The sequence below is a fragment of the Protobothrops mucrosquamatus genome, unplaced genomic scaffold (genome assembly GCF_001527695.2).
Source record: "Protobothrops mucrosquamatus isolate PMUCROS unplaced genomic scaffold, P.Mucros_1.0 scaffold864, whole genome shotgun sequence".
Taxonomy (NCBI): Eukaryota; Metazoa; Chordata; class Lepidosauria; order Squamata; family Viperidae; genus Protobothrops; species Protobothrops mucrosquamatus.
This window is the reverse complement of record NW_015387119.1, coordinates 46,063-64,402: the sequence shown is the minus strand read 5'-3', so window position 1 is coordinate 64,402 and position 18,340 is coordinate 46,063. Positions and strand designations below refer to the sequence as shown.

Here is an 18,340-nt window from a genome sequence, read left to right as displayed (position 1 = left end):
AATTGCTAGATAATTTCTTCTGTTTTAGACGAAAATGGATAATAATGAATGTAAACAGAAACTGAGAAGACATGTTCAGAAGTGCTTCTGTATAAGCATTTAATACCTGATTGCCTTTCTGTCAAAATGAGTAAATCCCTGAGCTTTATCAAGTCATTTGTGATTTATATAGATTATGCTCATTTAAGGTTGCCTTTTGAATTAAAAAGTATGATAGGCAGCTTTGTTCATTTGAAGCGGAAGGTGTTAAAAGTATGAATACAATAATTGCCTCAACTTGCTAGGCCCACATTGGGAATCTCCTCATGTCGTTTCTGCTCAGACAAAATTCAAAATAAATTTGCTTTCTGATAGAGGGAATGTAGCCTGACTGTAAATGGTTTTCATTAATTTTCATGTCACAATAATGTTACCGTATTTTCCTCCTAGCTGTCCAAAAAGGACCAAGGTGAATATAAGGCAACGCTGTCAGATGACAGAGGCCAGGATATTTCTGAACTTGACTTATCAGGGAAAGGTAATGCCAGATTTTGAGCAAGTGAATGGTTCATCATTATCCCAAAACATGAGAAAAAGTTTCCTTTAGTTAGGGTTGGCTGGAAGAGGACAGACAGTTGCCTTCCAGATATTTTGAATGCCACTCCACAAATGTCTTTCCAGTGGCCATACTGGTTGGGCTGGAATATCCTAAAACTGAAGACCACAGGAACGAAGTAGTATTTTTCCTTTTCTTAAAGTAGGCAATGTGAATATTCCTCTCTGCTGCATCTAGTGTAGACAGGACCCACAAAATATTTCTCACAGCCTTCTAGAACCTTCCCTCGGACCATGAAGAATGGTCCTTTCATTTAAAAGTGAAAGTGGCAGCTTTTGGATTTTTGACTTGGGATGGAGAAAGGAGATTTACCAAGCACAGCAGAAGCCAGAAATCCAGTAGAACTTGGTTCAGCATTGCCATAACCATAGTTTGTATGTTGTCTCCTACCACTTAGAACCACACAGAATTGCTGACACTCATGCACCCACATGCATAATATTGCAATTACCCACATTCCCTTTGGCAATTCCCACAATTCAGGAGGGATGAAGAAGAACAATGTATTTGGTGATCTCAAATTCTCCATAATTGTCCTCTAACTTGGCACCGCAGTTCTCCATCTGTTGTGGTTGTTCTTCTATGGGTACCTCACAAGATTTAGAGCCTGTTTTCTGATGCCTTTAAATCTAAAATACAAGTTATAGAAAAGCTCGGCATCTTTCAGATATGTTGGGGCCTGTACCTTCCTGCTGTCACTTGTGACACCCTCATGAAAATATTTTACAGTGTTTCAGAGTGGCCTTCGTGTGGTATCTGCTGCTACACATAAATTAAGCTAGATTAAGTTAAAATTAAGCAAGTTATTTGTAATCCATGAATTGAGGAGACTCAGCCATTGTCTCGCGTTATTGTGTGAATCAGATAGTTCATGAAATATAGAATGGTTTATTGGACAGCATAAGGCATGGGAACATGGGAAGTGGATTGGTTAATCCAGAGGTTTGCATATGTGACATGAAGTAACAATGCATGCAAGAAGAGAATACAAACATAGTTTTCACAGATTTCCACTTGATAGCAACTGATAAAGAAACCTTATCAGCAGCCCCAGTTTGTTCTACAGGACAATTACAGCCTAATATCCACCATAGCAACCTTTTCTGGAAAGAGGAATGTCTGTGGAAGGATAAGCCATTTGACATTTGTCATCCCAGAGAGTTTTACTCTGGCTCCTGATAGACTCACAGCCACAAAGAAGCTTACTCATCCATGAGTTGGCTGGGAGGTCAATCCCAAATGCCAATCTCCCCCTTCTCTTGATGACATCTCAATTCTCCCGAGGGGTACGGTAACATCTGCTACCTAATGATTCTTTGCACAGTGGCAAACTTTGGAGAAAAACAGGATGGAGGAAATTTGTTATTCTTTAAAATAAGGGAAAAAAAAAGATAATTGGAGAAAATTATAACAAATGTCCCCAGGATGTTAGAAAATGAGCAGGTGTGTGAACACCCCTTTGCAATCATTAACCTTCCTATCTTTGAGATAATGATTTCAAGCAGTAGAAAAATGTCCACTGGAAAGCTCCACATATTTCCAAACTCTTCCCTGTTTCCAAATGGCAGTTCTATTCTTTTTGAGACTACGTGTCCTGCTGTTGGGCAAATACCTCCTACTTAATGAAAACAGCAGCATTATTAGGCGTAGCAATTAAAACTTGCAGCTGTTGTCCAGTTTGCACTGCCAGTTTTGTAAATGCAGAGTATAAAAAGAAAAAAAAGATACTTCCCAGAAGTATACGCTTTTTGAGAGGGCCATGCTCATGAGCAAAATTCAGTTTAGGCCAGGGATAGGCAACCTTGGCTCTTTTATGACTTGTGGACTTCAACTCCCAGAATTCCTGAGCCAGCATGGCTGGCTCAGGAATTCTGGGAGTTGAAGTCCACAGGTCATAAAAGAGCCAAGGTTGCCTACCCCTGGTTTAGGCCTTTGTTCTCTGAGGCAGCAGTTGCCTCGGTAGGTATTGTTCTCTGACCATGTCCAGTTAGTGGTCCTCCAAAGATGGTTTTACTTTTGTGCTTGATAGTTGTCTTCCAAGTGTTGTGTTCCTTCAGCAGTTGATACAACTGCTGCCATCTCCTCCTCTTAGGATTCCTGTTTTGCTGCCACTTTAAATGTATACCCATCTGTAAAATGGCAACACTGTTGGTTGGCAAGGCAGCAAAGGATGAATGAGATTTATCAAAATCACCAATGAGACACAATGTATCAGAGGCAAAGCTTAAACAGGTCTCATTAGGCTTATCTATGTACTTTACCTCTATGAGGACTACAGCAGGTAAATGCAAAAGGAAGAGATACAAACTGTAAGCTTTTCAGAAATAACTCTTATAGCATTTTTGATGTTTACCTGAATGCTTTCTCATATGAATACCACATAGCAGTCTGTTCTATGCTGATTGGATATCGTTTCTCTTCTTTTCCTCAGTATATGATGATATAATTCAGGGATTGAGTAGAATCAGTGGTGAGTACATGTCACTTTTATTTGTTTTATTTAGATTTATATGGCCACTCATCTTAAGCACAACTCTGGGTAGCTCAGAACAATAAAATGAATAACTATAAAATCATAAACCAAGCAGCGCGGTGACTCAGTGGTTAAGAGGCTGGGCTTGTTGGCTGGAAAGCCGGCAGCCTAGGTTTGAGACCTGAGCGCCACGCGACGGGGTGAGCTCCCATTCTCGCTCCAGCTCCTGCCAACCTAGCAGTTTGAAAGCATGCAAATACAAGTAGACAAATGGGTACCAATTTGGTAGGAAGGTAACAGCACTCTGTGACATCATGCTGGCTACATGATTGCGGAAATGTCTTCAGATCAAGCTGGTTCAATGACCTTGAAAGGGAGATGAGCACTGCCCCTATAGTCAGCAACAACTAGCGGAGTCATATCGGCAGGGATATGCCTTACCATAAACCATAAAATCGAAAAACAAAAACCTGGCACCCATCATCTGCTTGGGATGCCTCACCACCAGCTTCAGATATCCTCATACTGTTCCAGTGCCTGGATAAAAGGCCAGCTCTGATGGCCTTCCGAAAGGTTAAAAGGTGATCGTTGAAGATCACTCTGTAAAGAGAGAACCAACCTAGAACTAAGGAGAAATTTTCTGACAGTTAAATAATTAATTAGTGGAACAACCTGCCTCCAGAAGTTCTGGTGCTCTATCACTGGAGGTTTTTAAGAAGATATTAAACAACCATTTGTCTGAAATGGTGTAGGATTTCCTGCCTGAGCAGCGCGTTGGACTAGAAGACCTCCAAGGTCCCTTCCAACTCTGTTATTCTGTATTTCCAGGTTTTAGGAAATAACTATAAAATCTTTGAGTATTCATTAACATAGAGAATACTACATAGCATATTCATATCACCTGGGTAGTTAGAATTTGATTAGAATCTAAGCACTAAAGAGGTGCAGTTGTGCTTAGCTTGAGGTGACCCAGAATCAGCAAGGTGTTACTATCTGGCAGGAGTAAAATATTTTTTCCATCTGGTAGGTTTTGCTTCATTTATTGAAGTAGACTTAAGACAATACAATTTGTTATATCTGTAAATAAGAATTTATCAGGCAGTACTATGTTCTTAGTCAAGGATTCAATTCAATACTAAATCATTTTAAATTTAGTACGACACCTTAAATAGAAATGCATGTCTTAAACTAAAAATTAGAAAGTTGGCATTTACTGGCACTTTATAAGAATAGCAGAAGATGATAGTAATCTTTTCCATTTTTGACATTTATCATCATTACATAGAAAATAGCAATAGCACTTAGACTTATATACTGCTTCACAGTGCTTTACAGCACTTCTCTGAGCAGTTTATAGAGTCAGCATAATTGCCTCCAACAATCTGGGTCCTCATTTTACCAACCTCGGAAGGATGGAAGGCAGAGTCAACCTTGAGCCCGTGAGACTTGAACTGCTGAACTGCTGGCAGCTGGCAGTCAGCTGAAGTAGCCTGCAGTACTGCATTCTAACCACTGTGCCACTGCTCATAATGTTTGTACATTTTGGTAATGAAGATAATACTTTGTAATTTGGAGAGAGGACATTGAAGAAATTTCTGACGGCAGAATTTTTTTTAAATTGATCAACAAGGGCCAGTAATAACTTTTGAAATAAATGTCATTTATGTTTATATATAACAAAAGACTCTTGTACAGTTTTAAGGTGAGACGTATTTTATGGAAAACCTCCAGTAGAAGGGTTTGGTGGTTCAAAACGTGAATTTCAAGCATAAAGCCCACTATATTAAGAAACTGCTGTTATTATTTAAGAGGTTAGACCTTACGATTTAAGACTGTTTATAAACAATGTTTTTTTCTTACTGCAGGTAAATCAGCTTCTCCTCTGAACATCCACTGCACTCCGGAAGGAATAAGGCTGCAGTGTTTCTTGAAATATTACATGGAGGAAATGAAATCAAGCTGGTATCACAAGTAAGAGAGAACAAAGTTCTGAATCCTGCATGAATGTCATCTAGTATTCAGTAGCCATTGAAAACTCATTTTGGGAATGATGCTGATAAGGCAGGCAGGAAAATTACAGCTCAGATGGTCATTTCCAACATTTTTTAAAGGGATAAATTATATTCCCCAGTGACAGGTTTTGCATGACAAATGAGCCAATATATGTTTTCATACTGTCATCAGCACAGCTGTCAGCTTTGCCTGCAAATCCCCAGTCACCCCTGAATCATCCCCAGGACCTTGCAAAGCAGGAAGTCTGGAACAAATCTTCAAGCCAGCGGCCACCCACAGCAGCCAATCATCCACCCACTGAAAAGTGGAGATCTAATGGAGCTGTTTGGCTGAGGAAGTCGATGCTTATTATTTATTGATTCACCACCACCCCCGCCGCCCCACCTTTATTACTTTATGAATAACTCAAGGCAATAAACACACCTAATATTCTTTCCTCCTCCTATTTTCCCCACAACAACAACCTTGTGAAGCCCCCAGCTGCTTTCGTGGCAAAGAAGGGACTAGGACAACACCTTAATCACTCCATCTTTAATCATTCCTTCACAGATCAGTTTCTTGTTAGGTCAAATCCCATCAATTTGTATTGTTCTGTCCTGGACAGGGGGAATGTGAGCTGGTTCTTTTCCTGATTTAATCTCACACTCTTATTTGGGAGCAATTTAGACCTAAGAATTAAATATGCAAACCAATATGAAGGTCATCGTGCCTAAAGTTATCAGTTAACAAAAGCACAAAGAAGTAAAATATGTTATGATTCCCAGAGACTTTTTTAAACTTGAAAACTTTAGATGAAATATCAGGTTTCCTTTGAATTTTTCATGGCTGCCCCATATGATTGAAGAAATGTCTCTGATTCTTCAGCTAAGAATCTCATAGCGAGCACCTTATTTCTGAATGTGGCTGCAGTTCTACAAAGTTCATAATTATCTGCTACAGCTGTTGGTAGTTCTATGAAGCTCCAAATAAGTGTTTCCCCAGCCCTATCTGCAGATATTGGAGACTGTACTCAGGATATGTTTTGATCCAGAGCTGAAAGTCTCATTTTTCTTTGCCTCTCTTTCCTTCCTGTATGTGATTCACAAAACTTTGATTAACCAGTCATACAACTGCATGCTTTTGCTTGCTCTCCTTTTGAGCATCTCTTTAATTGTACCAATTTCCCCTCAGAATATTCAGATACTCTTCCTTGTCTCTCCCCCCTCTCTCTCAGAAAATGCAAGATACATCCTGAAACCACTATAAATGATAAACAGCAGAAGTAATATAAAACTCCCCAGGAGGGAGATGCTTTTCTTTAAAAAGCCAAAAGAAAAACAAAACAAAATGCTTTTAAGCTTCATGTAGATTATTACATTGAAATACGAATAGAGCAAAAATAAGTATAAAATAAATTAGAAACGAAAGAGGAAAGAATTTAAAGGAAATGCCAAGTGGAGATGTTATTTTCTGAAAAAGAATCTTGCTGAATTTTTGTAAAATTATCTCAGAATTTCCTGCTCTTTATAGGTACAGAGGATATAATGCTTCAACAGCTTTTTTGGTCAAAGATAGTCCTTCGGATTGAAGTCTGCAAATTCCCAATCTTTTGCAAGATTGTATTGAGGCTGCAATGTGAAGAAATATCAGCCTTTTTAATTATTAGAGTTCTTGATATTCAAATAGCTCACATACCTCCAGTAATGAAAATGTAGAAAACTTTTCTTGAACTGCAGCTTCAGTACAACCTTGCAACAAACTTACATTTACAGCTTTAACTATAATATCTATGTTTGCTTGCTTAAGATGCACAAAGGATTTGAACATAATTGGTGGAATTTATTGGCACTTTTTTGAACACCAGCTTCCCACAGACATTTTTTTTTAACTCTGCACTTTTAGGATTCATGTGGCATTTATATTTTTGCTTGAGACTTTCTGGCTGCTTGAAACTAGTTTTAAGACAATCAGGAACATCCCTGTCAGCTGCCACCTTGTGCTTGCTTGTGCTTTGCTGTTATGCAGTGACGGACTGCCATGAACTGTGGGGAGGGGGGGGGCTGAAGAAGGGAATGCTTTGGGAAATGAAAGTAAGTGCTATATCTCCTGGAGATGCTGCCTCAAGGTCACCCAGCTGAAAAAAGGAGGGGGCTGCATAGTAAACTACACTTAGACTGACCGTTAGGAAAACATCTTGCCTGAACCTGATTGGTTATACTGGCAGGGCAATGAAGACAGTTAAGGGAGGAAAAAGTAGAACCTAGGGATTTTGGGGCATCATTTTCAGTTCTGGCTTTGCAATACTGCAATATACTTGATCTCTAATAAACTATGCCTTTCTCAACAAGTGGAGCCCACTATCATTTCTATTTAGGGATTTCAGTTGTGGCAGATCTGACAACCCCTCTCCTGTTTTGTAACATCCAGGTATATCAAAATGATGCATGTTTGCTTGAACGCGGCCTCTTTGTTTAACTAGGGAAGCTAAGGTTTCTTCAAGTGAGAAGATGAGAATCGGTGGTAGCGATGAAGTTGCATGGATGCAGATATGTGAGCCTGCTGAAAAAGATAAAGGGAAATATACTTTTGAGCTGTTTGATGGCAAAGAAGCCCACAAGCGGACACTTGACCTATCTGGGCAAGGTAGGAATCTTTACCACCCATTCAACATTTTATCCAACATATTTTGGAAATTGCCTGTTTTCTCTTTGGTTTATTCATAAGCACTAATTCTGTGCTCGGAATGTTCAAGGAACATGCATTATCTTTATTCATTCCATGTCTCGTGAAGACTGACTTTGATTCCTGTTTTTAGATTTTGTTTGATGTTTCTGTATCACACTGTAGGCTGTGGCCGGGCTGGGGGGGGGCAGAAAGAAATATATGCTAGCATTTGTGCCAACTCATGAAGTCAACTTCCTAACATGCTGAAATGTTTCACTGCAGCTTTCGATGAGGCCTATGAAGAATTCCAACGGCTCAAGTAAGATTTTAACTTTTTTTTTCTTTTGTTTTAGACACAAACTTTGCAATTGCTTTATTTGGGCCATCAGCATCATTGTACTGGGATGTTAATTTTCTCCACTTTTTTTCTCACTTTAGGGCAGCTGCTTTTGCTGAGAAAAGTGAGTATTTGAAAGTCAATAAATAAAGGAATATTCAGTATGAATATGGAAGAATAGGAGATAGCATTCTAATAAAAATGAAAAGAGTAGTTTTGATTGTATTATGGAAAAGGTGGTCTTACACAAAGGATGGTTCTCATCAAAAATGCTTAATGATTGTGGTAGAAATATGAGTTGTGTACAGATAACCAGATTTGCTTCTTTGGTTCAGTGAGTTGGCAAACAATTTGACCCACCTTAGACTGACCAGGACACTCCTTTCCCCATTCAGTCAAGAAACATGAATACAAATCTTGATTCAGAAATTTGTTTCCCCTATTTTATCTAGTTAATAATTTGATATTATTGGGTGGATGAATGAATTCTTTATTATTGCTGAGGGCCATCCAATAGTCTAGAACATCCCAGCAATAATATATATGTAATAAAACAGGTGTAGACAAACATAGAAGCGATAGACTATAAGACTGCAACTGGGGAGAGTGATGGATTATCAGTTCTGCTGGTGCCCCGTCAGCAGAAGATAATGAGAGGATGCCAGCAAAACTGATAGGCAATTTCTCTCAACAGATCCAGTTGTCTTATACAATCTCCTGTTGCTTTAATATTACTCTTTCTCTTATTATTGTGTTATGGTATGGATGTTTACTGCAGAAGGCTATTTGAACTGCTAGCCATTGGCTATAATAAAGAATTCGTTAGTTTGGTAAATGAACTTCAACAAATAACTAGGTGTTTTTTTCACATTGACGGAATGGAATGAAAACAGTGAGAATAGAAATAGAAATGGCTTACAAGGTATAAGGCATGTCAAATACTAAGAGCAAAAATGCTCTTATGTTCGTCATCTTTTGGTTAAAAAAAATGAAATTTCAGATGACATTTTTGTTTCTCGGTGAACTGGAAATTTGTAGACAAAGTTGACCCTACTGCAAGGATTGAGCTTGACAATTTTCATATGATTAGGCTGATGTATTTGTACACAACAGAATTCCTTCCATTAGGGAATTCCCTAATGGTGGCGCAATGGTCAGAATGCAGTATTACAGGCTCATTCTGCCGACTGCCAGCAGTTCAATTCTCACCTGCTCATGGTTGACTCAGCCTTCCATCCTTCCAAGGTCCATAAAATGAGGACCCAGATTGTTGGGGGCAATATGCTGACTCTGTAAACCACTTAGAGAGGGCTGTAAAACACTGTGAAGTGGTATATAAGTCTAAGTGCTATTGCTATTGCTATCCCCTCCTTTGAAATAAAAATGATCATGGTAAGGATTTGTGTGTATGCAAATGCATACAGTATCAAGGTTGCCCTTGCTAAGAAGCTCATACTATTTTAGAACAGCGGTCTCCAACCTTTCTGGCTTTGCGGACCAGCAGAGGGGAGGAAAGGGGATGTGTGTGAGTACATACCATTCCACTTGCACAAGTGGAGCTCTATTTGTGCAAGTGAAGCTGCTTGTGCGCATGCTTGCCCACCGTTTGCACAGCCAAGTTCCGGGCCATGGCTCGGGGGTTGGGGACCCTTGTTTTACAAGAATAGATGCAATAGTTTCTTGGGTGGTAAGCTTTACATTGGTATAGATAGACTATATCTGTGGGAAGGCATGTTTTTCACTTGTCTGCCTTTCCATAGGGATATTACTGGTTGGGCAATTTATTTGAAATATGTTCCAAAGAAAAGAGCTGCCCTAAGGCAATAAATCTGGAAAATTACAGAAGATTTCAAAAAAGATAGGTGCAAGGATTATGGTAGGATGATATTTTTTTGACCCCCCAAAAAACTATAATGGCAGTTCACCCCACTTTTCAAATGGATATTTAAAGATGTGCTCTTGCATTCCCCCCCCCACACACACATACATTCTGCACCAAAGCAGGGTGTACTGAGATAAAAGCAACGAGCACTGAGAATTAGAATATTGCTATGATATTTCACTATGATATTTCACTTCAATGCCTCTCCTCCTAAAGCACTTTAGGCAATCAGTCTGGAAAACAATTCACCATAATTTGAAGCTAGGGCTGTCAGTTGCACACTGTGACTGTCCTCTTTGTTCCTTTCTCCATTTGCTGTCCTGGTATTATTCTTAAGTGGGGAAAATATATCTGTTTCTTCCCTGACAATCCACTTGTGACACCTCAATGGTTTCTGTCAAGTTTATCTACACAAGCTAGGTATGTTTGGGGAACCAAATGAATACACCTACTTGGGATAAAATTCACTCCAGTTTGAAAGGGAATATGTAGGTATGCCTTTGGGGAGACCTACATAACTCAGGGTAATGCATATATGATAACTTCCAGGGAACAATAAAAATCTTGTTTTTGCTATGTGCATGGAAGTGAAAAAAAAAGCTGGGGGATGATTAGTAACCTGGCAAATAGAAATTAAATATTTGAATAATTCTAGGAAGTGAGTTAGCAGGTGAGAATAAGTAGTGTTAATCTTCAAGCTCAATAGCTATCTTAATTTGTGTTTAAGAACTGACAGTGGTACGGGTAAATTTCCGTAATGCCTTTTAGAGACAAGGGGCATGGTGGCTTAGCGGTTAAAGATGCTGAGTTTGTCAGCTGGAAAACTGACATCCTGGGTTCGAGTCCTGTTACTTGCCCCTGATCCTGCAAACCTATCAATTTGAAAGCAGGCAAATGCAAATAGATTATAGGTACCACTTTGGTGGGAAGGGAACAGCATTCTGTGTGCCTTGGTGTATAGCCATGCTGGCCACATGACCATGGAAGCATCTTCAAACAACACTGTCTGACTCAGCCAAGTAATGGAGATGAACACTGCCCCCCCAAACTTGGACATGACTGGACAGGGGAACTGTTACCTTTACTTTTTATTAGAGACACAAAAACAGTCTGTAAGATAGCGAGGTGCCAAGAAGTTTAGATGATGCAGAAATATCAGATGGTTATCTTCATAAGTTGTGTAATACACTTGGCGTCTAGAGCCCCAAGCACAATTAAGAATTTAAAAAGTTCTCATGGCCTCAGACCTACATCAACTTTCTACTTCCACAATGGATGATCAGTTATGGACATTAGCGGTGGGGAAGAAGCAAAATGTGTGCCACAATATCAATATGCAAATTCCATCCTGTTTGTACTTATGTCCTGAGGTTGTATGTTTTGCTATTTTGATGAAACATCCATTTGCTGCAGACATCTATTGGACCAGTGCTTATAGGAAGCTCCCAAGAAAGAGACAGAGGTACTAAACTCTGCTGCCCAACTTTCCTAGCAAATCATATTGAGAGGCATAAGTGCCTCTGATCATGGAGATAATAAAGAACCACATTAATCAGTAACCAGTGGCAATCCTACCTTCAAAGAAGCATAAAGCCACCCAAGTTAGTAGCCATCATTGCATCTTGAGTTAGCAAATTTTCTAGTTTAGCTATGATGAAGGACTTCGTATCTCTTGAATCTTTCCTCATTCAGCTTCCCCAAAGGTGTCATTTTATGTGGCTATATCAGGTTCCACTTATTCATCCTTTTTTTCCTAAAAGCTGAAACTTTCCTCGTGAGCAGTTGCTTCAGCCCCTTGAATCTAAATAATGCTTGTTTCCCTTCTATGTACAATTTCTAGCTATACAGGCTCAGAATTGAGTGCAATATTCCAAATTTAGTTGTATCATAGATTTATATAAAAGCTTGATTGCAGTTCTATTTTAGAATTTGCCATTTCACAGCTGCCACATCTGGGGTTTATGTTTTCATCCAACTATATATCATAACTCTCCAGGATGCCTTTCCTTCTTCTTCTTTAATTCTAATTACCCCAAACAATTCCAGATTGCCGGCAAACATGGTCCTCTCAGTGCTCCTATCTAACTCCAGATCTCTTTCTGTGACTCTAATGTGTTTAGTATTGTCATCTAACATCAAGCTTTCAGCGGTATGTCTTATTTCATCATGGAGTCCTGGACATTTTCTAATGCAGTCTGTTGCCATTTTGATGAAGCATCCTGATGACCTTATGGTCATTTCATTGCTAATCATGACTATATCCAGTCGTTTCAGATTTCCTGTAGCAACTCTTTACTACTACTGAATGAATCAATAATTCTTTCCCCACTATTATCTGTACAGAAAGCCTGCTAAACCGATAGATGCAAACTAGGCACCCTACTATGGTTAAAAACAAATGTTCAGGAATGCCTGCTTCATTCTTGCACTGAGATTCTCTTTTCAAAGATGGGTGGCAAAGGTAACCACAACCAACTCTCTAGAGGGCTGTTGTGGAGGCTAAAACATAAGGAACGGCTGCTGGAATTGGGTATGTCTAGTTTAACGAAGAGAAGGACGAGGGGGGACATGATAGCAGTGTTCCAATATCTCAGGGGCTGCCACAAAGAAGAGGGAGTCAAGCTATTCTCCAAAGCGCCTGAAGGCAGGACGAGAAGCAACGGGTGGAAACTAATCAAGGAGAGAAGCAACCTAGAACTAAGGAGAAACTTCCTGACAGTGAGAACAATTAACCAGTGGAACAACCTGCCTCCAGAAGTGGTGAATGCTCCAACACTGGAAGTTTTTAAGAAGAGACTGGACAGCCATTTGTCCAAAATGGTATAGGGTTTCCTTCCTGAGCAGGGGGTTGGACTAGATGACCTCCAAGGTCCCTTCCAACTTCATCATCATCATCATCATCATCATCATCATCATCATCATCATCATCATCATCATCATCATCATCATCATTATTATTATTATTATTATTACTATTATTATTATTATTATTATTATTATTATTATTATTATTATTATTATTATTATTATTATTATTATTATTATTATTATTATTAAAGCACTGCTAGAGTAGGACAGAGACCTGACTTGGAGTGAGGTTTTGAGGGTAGCAAAGGCTGCTGCGGTGTTCTTCTGGTTACTGCAGACTTCCTTCCTTCCTTCCTTCCTTCCTTCCTTCCTTCCTTCCTTCCTTCCTTCCTTCCTTCCTTCCTTCCTTCCTCCCTCTCTCCCTCCCTCCCTCCCTCCCTCTCTCTCTCTCTCTCTCTCTCTCTCTTTCTTTCTTTTCCTTCCTTCCTTCCTTCCTTCCTTCCTTCCTTCCTTCCTTCCTTTCTTCCTTTTTTTCTTTCTTTTTTTCTTCCTTTCCCTTTCTTCTTTCTCTCTTTCTCTCTTTCATATTTCTTAATTGCCTATGTCCCTCAGAGTCACAGGAGATTCTTTTGGAGTGGCTGCCATAGATCCCATAAAGCATGGAGTCAGAGTAGCTAGGCTCCTGCATAAGAAGGACTGGGTGCTATTTGAACTGGCTTTGCTATATTTTCTCTGAAGTAGCCGGAGGACTTGGACAGAGCATAGTAACTTTATATTTGTATTTTCACAGATCGTGGTAAAGTGGTTGGTGGTTTGCCGGATGTTGTGACCATAATGGAAGACAAGGTATGGCTAAAACAACTTGGTTGGCTTAGATAGTTTTGAACAGGAGCCTTTGTGCTTAGAGCAAAAAGGGCTTCCTTGAGAGAACATTTGAGTAATATGAACCCATTGGACTTTGAAGAAGCAGGATAGAAAGGGTATAGATGTTTTTAAATTTGGTATTGGAGAAAATGCCCAAGAATACCAAGAATAAATAAATGATAGATAGATAGATAGATAGATAGATAGATAGATAGATGAATCAGCAAACAAATCAACCCAGAGTTTTTTCTTAATGCACAAATGACCAGGCTCAAATCATCATACTTCAGAAAAATTATGTGAAGACCCACCTTTTGGAAGAGAAGATGATAACCAAGATGAATGAACTCAGTTGTAGTATCAATGGGTGTCTCATTGGACGACCCAGAGAATCAGGTTGGGGACAGAATATATTGGAGAAAATCAATCTATGTGGTTACTGAGAATTTACACCAACTCAATAGCACATAATCAGTCAATAAAAGATACATCCCATATAAGTCTACAACAGATGCTAATTTGCAGGTATATCTAATGCAAATTTATTTTTGAAGAATATGCTTAACATTTTTGGTATTGCAGCTAAGACAAGAAGAAATTGTGAATAAACACACAAGAGATTTAATGAACTGCATTATGGAAACCCCAAAGCATACCCCCCCCCCAAAAAAAAAAGTCTTTAGCCAGTGCCAGGGTAGAGTGAGGCCAATTTACAATGACTTGGGTATGAAGTTAAATAAATGGAAGAAATTTTTTTCTCATCCTCTCTTGGATTCTCTTATATACAATCTGAAATTCTGGAGTGTTCCACAATCTTCCCTTTCCCTAAACCTCTCATTGTCTAAAACCACTGCTTATTTTTTTCCCTTTTTCTTCTTTTTCTTTTAGACCCTGAATCTGACCTGCACCGTGTTTGGTAGTCCTGATCCTGATGTGATCTGGTTTAAAAATGACAGGGAACTCGAACTGAGTGATCATTACATAGCTAAACTGGAACAAGGGAAGCATTCTAGTTTGGTAATTAAGGGGGTGTCATCAGAAGACTCCGGAAAATACAGCATCAGTGTCAAGAACAAATATGGGGGCGAGATAGTAGATGTCACCATCAGTGTGTACAAGCATGGGGAAGAGATACCTGATGTTAAACCTCTCTCAGGTGATAGAGTAAGGGCGATACCTGCGAAGCCAGGTGAATAATTATAAATGAAAAGAAACATGTTGGGAAACGAGTGTGTTTGATGAACAAAAGGCTAGAGAGAAGCTGTAGATTTGTTTGTATAGTAGTTCTGCAATAGAAAATTGGCGATGTCTAGAAGACAGTTATGTTTTTCTGAAGGCTGCATCTTAGTCTCTTTCTTGTAATGGCATCACAGCTGGCAATGACATCACTCCGAATAGGAGTGTCCTATGGCTTGCCGGTAGTAAAAGACAATAACCATGGCAGCTGTCAGGCGCTTCTATTTCAATCATGGTTCTTTCTATCCATGAAATGCAATTCTCTGTCTTGCAAGCAGAAATTGGGAACTGCTTAGCTATAGATCAGGAACGCCGCTTCTTAATCCGAGCTGTGACTCTCATGGCTTTTGCAAACCTCACTGAACTCAAAACGCTGCAGCGATGTAAACAAAACGAGGACTGCAGCTGCAAATAAATCAGAGAAACTGAACACATGACCTTCTAAGTTATCCTTTGTGGCATTGCTATTTTGTAGTGCAAGCAAATCTTTAGTCATACTTTACAATCACTGCGGACTCATTTAAATCATAAGTTTCACAGTTGTTTGTTTCCCCCCCTGCTTTGTGCTAATAAAAATCTCCAAAAGTCACCTTGTAGTTGTCTCTCTGCACCAAATGACTCTTAACTTAGTTGTGTTTTCTTCCTTTGGCTGTTTAATTATGGTCTGTTGCAGTTTCACAGCTGGCAGGAGGAAGACCATGGACTCACAATAAAATAATTAAATGATGGCTACTCAGAGTCACTCCATTTTTTTTAGCCACATTATTTCCCCTGTTTATAGTGTGGCCAACAAGAAGTTGGAAACTAGGAACTGGTATTTGGTAGCAGCCTAGGGTGATGCAGTATTGCAGGCTAATTCTGCCGACTGCCAGCAATTCGATCCTGACCAGCTCAAGGTTGACTCAGCCTTCTGAGATAGGTAAAATGAGGAGCCAGATTGTTCGGGACAATATGCAGACTCTATAAACCACCTAAAGAGGGTTATAAAGAGGTATATAAGTCTAAGTGCTATTGCTATTGTACTTGCAACCATAGGTGTCTTTGGGTGAGGTAGGCAGAAACCAATGATGTGTTTTGTGGTGCAAACCCTACCCATTATCCACTTGAATGGGATGGAGAAGTAAAAGGACTGAGCTTATGTCATGATATCACAACTCATCTTCACCCTTTTGGCATGATCCTAGTTAGGAGTGGACACCTTTGCTTTTCACTAGGGTCTTCTTCAGGAAGTCAACTCCCTCTCTCTGCCTTTTAGCCCAAGCCAGAAATTTCACATTACTTTAGTGGGATTATTCATTGGTTTTGTATCAGGGAGTTAGACAAGAACATGAAATGTATGCATTTATTTATTTATTTATTATTTATTTATTTATTTATTTATTTATTTATTTATTTATTTATTTATTTATTTATTTATTTATTTATTTATTTATTTATTTATTTATTTATTTATTTAAAATGGCCACAGCTGGCCCAATACATTTTACTACCTGAAGCAAAAAATAAGATGGGTTCCCTAATATTCCACATACAGGAAGTGACCAAACGTATAGTTTATTCTTATTCCAGTACTGATGATGGTACAAGCTCCTCTGTCTTATTTGAGGAAAGGAGACAAATTTAGGAGATACAGGGTACCTTCCTGGAACATACAGCTTTGTACTCTAATAGAATTGCGTTGAAGTGAGATGAATGACAAATAAATCAGATATATATATATCGGCATATAGATAGGTAGGTGGATGGATGGATGGATGGATAGATAGAGATAGGTAGGTAGGTAGGTAGGTAGGCAGTCAGGCAGGTAGATAAATGATATAGATCAGGGATTTCCAACCTTTCCAGCTTTGCGGAGTGGGGGCTGTGGCAGCAGCAGGGAAAGAGAGGGGATGGTTCCATGCAAGTAGAAGATGAGCGTACTTGAATAAAGGATAATGGAGCCAGTTTGGTGTAGTGGTGAAGATGCTGGCCTGGAAACCAGGAGATTGTGAGTACTAGTCCCACCTTAAGCATGAAAGCTAGCTAGGTGCCTTTGCATCAGTCATCTTTTCACAACCCAACTCACCTCACAGTGTTGTTGTGGGGGAAAATAGGAAGACAAAAGATTATTAGATATGTTTGCCACCTTGAGTTACTTATATCAGGTGTCCCCAACCCCCAGTCCATGGACCAGCACCGGGCCGCAGCATGCTAGAAATCGGGCCACACAAACAAGCAAAGCCCCATCCACAGGATGCAGGCAGCAGAAGAAACCATGCACTCTCCGGTTTGTAGAAAAACCTCTCTCCACGGAACCGGTCCCCGGTGCCCAAAAGGTTGAGGGCCACTGACTTATGTAATAATAAAGGTAGATTTTTTTTTTAAAAAAATCAATTAATCAAAGAAGCAAACTGGATTAATCTATCATCTAGTATTTCTCAACCTCAGCAACTTTTAGATGCATGGACTTCAGCTCCCAGAATTCTCTATGTTGGCTGTGTGGAGTTGAAGTCCTCAGATCCTAAAGTTACTAAGGTTCAGAAACACTGATCTAATGTAATCCAGATTCACTGATGATATTCTTTTAGCAAACACACCTGCATACACGGAGGGGGTGAGGTGGGAAGAAAAATAGAGACTCAATTTATTATTTTGCATTCCAGCAGCCTCTGAGAAGTATCCTTGGGCACTGAAGACAAGGTTAAACTCATCTTGACTATGCTGTTAGCTGGCCCATTTTAGCTAACTAAGCCTCGGCCATTACCTTTCAGGTATGAGGGAAAGAATTTATGATGACATTTAATCTTTTGCTGAAGTAAAGAAATTAGTACTTGCCAGAATGCTATTTTCAAAAGATTGAAGATTTTTTAATAATGGCCACCTAGATTCCCCCCCCCCCTTAGACTTCAGGGAAGCTACTTTATTTGATTTTTTTTAAGGCTCGTGCAGAAAGATGGCATACCATAATAGATAGTCCTCTACTTACAACAGTTTGTTTAGGGACCGTTTAGAGTTACAGCGGCACTGAAAAAAAAAGTGACTTATGACCGTTTTACACACTTACGACCATTGCAGCATCCCACGGTCATGGGATCAGAAATTAGGAGGACGAATTTTGGGATCAATTGGAATTCTGGGAGTTGAAGTCCACAAGTCTTAAAGTTGCCAAGTTTGGAGACCCATGGCACAGAGCATTGGGGCCTCCAGCTGTGCATTCTGCTTTGTGACAAACAGGCAACAAATTAGTTGTCAATTTCATTTTGTCCCATTCTTGCTTGAGAGACCAAAGAACCATCAGCTGCCCAGGCACAGCCAGCAGATAGGGGTGCCATTCCTAGAGGTGCTACATTCACACAAGATTGGAAGCACTTCTGCACCTTTCTTTGAAGCAGCTCTAGGCAGCACATGCTCATGGTAAATTCTGGGCCATTTAACTTTGAAAGTTGAGCCCATCATTTTTTAAGGCACAGTTTTTCCTATAGCATGATTGTCCTTCAGTGAGAATGGTTC

General features: G+C 39.5%; 1 protein-coding gene across 1 annotated transcript in view; it reads left to right on the top strand.

Moving 5' to 3' along the window:
* Nucleotides 1–15,116, top strand: part of MYOM2 (myomesin 2) — a 75,291-nt gene extending 60,175 nt beyond the window's left edge. The window contains exons 29-36 of the mRNA XM_015819152.1: nt 430–517; nt 3,027–3,065; nt 4,934–5,039; nt 7,540–7,703; nt 8,007–8,043; nt 8,163–8,185; nt 13,542–13,597; nt 14,504–15,116. Of these exons, the coding sequence (XP_015674638.1) occupies nt 430–517; nt 3,027–3,065; nt 4,934–5,039; nt 7,540–7,703; nt 8,007–8,043; nt 8,163–8,185; nt 13,542–13,597; nt 14,504–14,812 (822 nt within the window). The 3' untranslated portion in view covers nt 14,813–15,116. The remainder of the gene's footprint in view (nt 1–429; nt 518–3,026; nt 3,066–4,933; nt 5,040–7,539; nt 7,704–8,006; nt 8,044–8,162; nt 8,186–13,541; nt 13,598–14,503) is intronic.
* Nucleotides 15,117–18,340: the final 3,224 nt, after the last annotated feature.